This window comes from Helobdella robusta (assembly GCF_000326865.2).
Source record: "Helobdella robusta unplaced genomic scaffold HELROscaffold_89, whole genome shotgun sequence".
NCBI classification, from domain to species: Eukaryota; Metazoa; Annelida; class Clitellata; order Rhynchobdellida; family Glossiphoniidae; genus Helobdella; species Helobdella robusta.
Window position 1 is genome coordinate 32,490 of NW_008705506.1, and position 5,148 is coordinate 37,637.

General features: G+C 35.3%; 2 protein-coding genes across 2 annotated transcripts; both read left to right on the top strand.

The window, feature by feature from the left end:
- Positions 1 to 1,496: 1,496 nt before the first annotated feature.
- HELRODRAFT_182596 (hypothetical protein) lies at positions 1,497 to 2,166 on the top strand (the record flags this gene model as incomplete). Its single annotated transcript, XM_009032842.1, has 2 exons — positions 1,497 to 1,702; positions 2,067 to 2,166. The coding sequence occupies 2 exons, from the start codon at positions 1,497 to 1,499 to the stop codon at positions 2,164 to 2,166; spliced, it is 306 nt and encodes a 101-aa protein (XP_009031090.1).
- A 303-nt stretch (positions 2,167 to 2,469) lies between these two features.
- On the top strand, positions 2,470 to 3,420 carry HELRODRAFT_182597 (hypothetical protein; the record flags this gene model as incomplete). Its single annotated transcript, XM_009032843.1, has 4 exons — positions 2,470 to 2,522; positions 2,598 to 2,841; positions 3,120 to 3,200; positions 3,346 to 3,420. The coding sequence occupies 4 exons, from the start codon at positions 2,470 to 2,472 to the stop codon at positions 3,418 to 3,420; spliced, it is 453 nt and encodes a 150-aa protein (XP_009031091.1).
- Between the last annotated feature and the right edge of the window lie 1,728 nt (positions 3,421 to 5,148).

Genomic DNA, 5,148 nt, shown 5'->3' on the forward strand with positions numbered 1-5,148 from the left:
CCAAAAGTCCTGGTTGCAAACAATCGAGCAAGACATGAAAGCACTAAATTTAAATGAAATGGATACACTGATTGCCTAATTTGGCGCAAAAATTGATGGCAAAGAAAACAACGTCCTACTTCGGGAGAACTGGGTCTCTGGACGCTAAACGATGATTGATTGATTGATTATATATAAATAATAATTATATACAATTTGAAATACAAATGTTAATATTATATTTAACACAATCAATTATTTGATAATGATTATCCATTAAGAGTTTTTTTTATAGCACCATTTTGTTTGTGCGTTTTTAATCTGTGTCCCAGAGTAGTTGTAGTCATTCCGATATGTTGGTTATTACGGTATCCACACTCTCCAAATTTAAAATTAAATGCATAATTTATTTCAAATTATAACACTGATGATGGAAATTTTGTCAAAAAAATCTTTTATGCTGTAATTACAATATTTTAATGTTTTTAGTTTTTATAATTAATAAATAAATTAATTATAATAATAATTATATTAATTATAATAATAATTTATTAATTAATAAACTAAATAATAAATTACAATATATTATTTGAAAAATAAAGAAATTAAAATCAATGAAAAATATTATAGCGATAGAATGAAAATTATATTGTAGGGAAAATGGAGCATGGGTCCCAGAGGCTGCATTGCATTGTTCAGTTATAAATCCTGGAAAATGCCCTTCTGACACAGGCTCTGCCCTTAAAGTTTAGCTGCTGGCGTCTTCGTCGCAAAAGAGACGATAGCGAGTCCTTAGCGCTTAAACCAGATGACCCAGGTTGACAGCACCCGCTGCCAAACTACCTAGAAAAAGGTTAACTCTGATTTCAAAACCCGGAGAAGGCATTTTCCAATAACAAAACCCGGGTAGATAGAGCTCGAAGCTAGGGATAGCACATCGTCTAGGAGAAAGAAAACTCTGATCGCAAACTCGCGTTGAGATCACGCGTCAGGCGGCATTTATCATTTAGAATCAACCGGTTGACCTCTGTAGTTGCAGTCTTCTCTAGTCGTCTTGGAGACTGTCCATGCCACTGAGTTCAGATGGCTGTAACAAAGTTTTGTAGACCGAGGGCTTTAGCGACTTCCCTCCACGTTAAAATTCTTCTGCGTCTATTTTGCGCGCTATTACCGGTGGCATGAGACTTTTTAAAGACCTGCGGCAATGGTTGCACAGGTGACGGAGGTAGATTCAAGATGGAAATAGAAACCTCCAGCCTGTGTGCTGCACGCAAGCGGTTTTGAAGTGATGGTCGCTGAGATTTAGAAAAGGGAATGACAAATCTCTTCGGCAGCTTCCAGGGTGACTGAACAACCCTATTTAAGACTCACACTATCAACTCAAACGAGGAAGAGTCTAGAAAAGGTAGCCTGAAAATTGCTCGTTTCCATCTTTTCTCAAATGGGTAGCCGCATTCATTGGACATCTTCCTTAGCGGTCAAAAATAAAAATTGACTCATGGACCTGGATTTGCGACATGGAACGTTCGAACGCTTTTAGACCAAACTATTACGGAACGACCTGCGCGGGGCACCGCTCTTATTGCCCTCGAGCTAGGCAGATATCAACAAAATTGCTCTGCCTGAAACTTGTCTGCTGGACGACAGATTTCTGGTTGAAGTGGAGGCAGGATACACATTCTTTTGGAGAGGTTTATCAGGCAATGATCCGCGGATTCATTATGTTAGTTTTGCTGTCCGTACAAACTTACTCAAAAACTTTACTGAGATCCCAGTCGGGGTTAGCGAAAGACTTTTGCTCATGTGCATTCCGTTTGCAAAAAATTGTTGGCAGACATGGTCTGGAAAGCGCAAACAGTAACGGAATCAGACTATTCAATTTTTGTGCGGAAGTTGGATTAGTTATTGCCAACACCCTTTCCCAGCCGCGTAATTAAAGAAAGGCTACCTGGATGCATTAACGGTTTAAGCACTGGCATCTTTTGGACTATATCATAACGAGTTATGAGAGGCGCAGAGTGTTGGACTGATCATCATTCTTTTGTCGTATCCAAATTTGCAATTATACTTACCCCACCAACTCGTAGACAGGATCCGGATCCAGATAAAAAGCTGAACATTAGAGCTTGCCAAAATCTGAGAGCGCGGGAAAAACTTCAGGAAGAATTTTTTAAACATACACAATAAACTGAGCTGTCCATTGTATCTCAGCTACCTACTGGTGTACCTTCAGTGACCGATGAATGGTCATTAATCAGCTCCTGCATACTGTCAAAAGCTAAGGAGGTTTTTGGGTTTTCCGCAATAAAGCATCAGGACTGGTTTGATAAAAATTGACCTGGCATTCTTGATTTTTTGCAAACAAAAAACAAAGCCTATAAAAATAGGTTCAGCAATCCAGACTCACCCAGTCTTCATCTTTCATGGAAAGAATCATGTACTCGATGAAGTTTTGTCAGCCGCTAAGAAAATGAAAAATAACAAAACAGCATGACCAGACGACATTCCCGCAGAAATATACATATATGGTGGTTTTCGTCTAGGTCAGCGGCTGCATAATGTTGTGAACAGAACCAGAATATTCAAATTCCAGTACGCTTACGCTGCTGTCATTTCAGCCAACAACATTTCTCCGCTCTCCAAAATAGTCTTAATGTTTTGTCGTATGCCAATAGTCGTGCAGGAATTGTTGTCAACACTGCAAAAACCGAAATACTCTCCCTAGCTACAAATCAAAACAAACCAGCTACACCTTTTGTGGTTTATGTAGATGCTCTCAATAATTCGCATGAATTCATGTATCTTGGTAGTATGCTTAGTACTGACTGCTGTCTGGATCGTGAAATTGATCATCGCATTAGGGTCCGTCGGTTGCATTTGGCAGGCTGAGGAGTCGCGTTTTTTCAAATCACAATCTTATCGTGGTGACAAAAATTGCTGTGTACAAAGCTGTTTGCATTTCTGCACTGCTTTACGGTTGTGAATCTTAAACTCCTTATCGTCGACACACCAAAGCCTTCGAGGCTTTCCACATTCGCTGTCTTTGCAGAATTCTTGGAATAAGATGGTGGTACAAAATACTGCTTACAGATATGTTTAGGGTTGCATGTACTACACCGGCCAAATATCTATTGTTACAGGTCATATTATTCGTATGGCGGAGTCTCGTCTACCTCGTAGATTGTTATATAGCGAACTATCAAATGGCTGTCGTTCAGTCGGTCGGTCAAAAAAGCAATTTGTAGATCAAGTGAAAAGCGTACTTCAGATTAACTTGGCTGAACTTGAAAATATAGCAAAAGATCGGTTTACATGGAGGAAAATTTGTAAAGCTGGTCTCGCAAGTTTTATGCTGGAATGAAACAGGCGTCGACTTATACGTCTTGCAGCAACATCAAGAGAATTGAAACCAACTGGTCCTTGATGCCCCCATTGTGGTAAATTATGTGCATCAGATTTCGGATTAAAAAGTCATCTACGATCTCACAGAAAGCCGAATGTCACTTGATATCGAGGCAACGTCCTCGCCGTTACGGTGGACAACACAATAACGATAACATATATATATATATATATATATATATATATATATATATATATATATATATATATATATATAACACTTTTATGTGTTTTCATTATCGATAAATATAACACTATTATGTGTTTTCATTATCGTTAAATATAACACTTAACGTGTTTTCATTATCGATGATTCCTCTGTTTCTAAATTTATTGGCACGAAGAATAGGGACAACGCAAAATTGGAATTGTTGTTTAAAAATTTAAAAAAAAATTTAAATTGAAAATTTTTGTTTATTTTATGCATGGTAGAACAAAAAAAACTTTTTTCGGTATTCCTATATCTTCGGTGTTCAAATTGATATGTTGTGTATGTGCCCAGATGCTCTATATATATATATATATATATATATATATATATATATATATATATATATATATTTGGGTGAATGCTCGCGCCCATTTTGTATAAAATAATTTTTTTTGGGGTGTGTTCAATAACACGCACTTGTTGTCACTCATTTTTATAAAACTCGTCAAGCAATTCAAACGGCTGACGACGTCGTTTCGACAGTGTATGTCATCACTGCCCTCTCTCTATATAAACATATATATATATATATATATATATATATATATATATATATATGTTTATATTTATTATATATAAAGAAATTATCTTAAATTTATAGTAAACATTATCTATTGAAATTTATAGCTAATAAATAAATTGAATACTTGCTGAAATCATCATCAAAAGTCAAATCCGAAATCTTGTAAACAATCATTGTGTCATTTGACAGATGAGGCAAATGTCTTAGAGCCGGCTACAAAAAGTATAAAAACCCAGACAAAAAATATTTTTCAAAACGTATAAATTTATATCAATTTAAAACAATTAACTTAATATTAAACAAAAAATCAAAATCATTTTACTTGCGATACTATATAATTTTGATATACTTGCCAAAATCGTTGTAAAAAAGTTATAAAAAAATTTGAAAATACGAATTTTTAATTTGTTCAAACAATATAATTTTTTAAATGGTTTTTTTTGTTTTATGTCAATTTTTTGTACTCATTTTCTATTCTAGTTTATTCAAATCAATTTATCTTTTGGTCTGTCAGTCTGATTTTTAAGAAATACTTGAACTCAATAGACCTGATCCCGATACACTTGGTTTTAACAAAACTTATCTTGCACGCTCACGCAAGAGTATATAATGTATTTCATCTCTCACTACGACCAAAACTGCAATGTAAAAAAATCTAACTCGTTCTACGTTTTAGTCTAAACGCGATTCGTCTCTTAAAAAACTCATCAGTAGCCCGATATGTCGGTCATGGAAATAAAAAAACCTTCTTTAGTATCTGATAACTCACGTTCTTTGTTTTTATTGGTTTGAAAAACTTATGTCTAATATGCACGTACTATGGCAGCTGAATATTTGTATTGATTTTAAAATGCGTAGCAACGCACGTAGGAGACAAGTACTTGTGAAACAAATCAACACACTATTTTATCTATTCGGCAGGATGTGTTTTTGTAAATTGCCTAAAAAACCATTTGTTTACTATGTTATCTACTAAGAGGGTATATCTATTAAGTTGGTATTTTAACTCGGGCTACCGAGTCCCCTGAAAAAC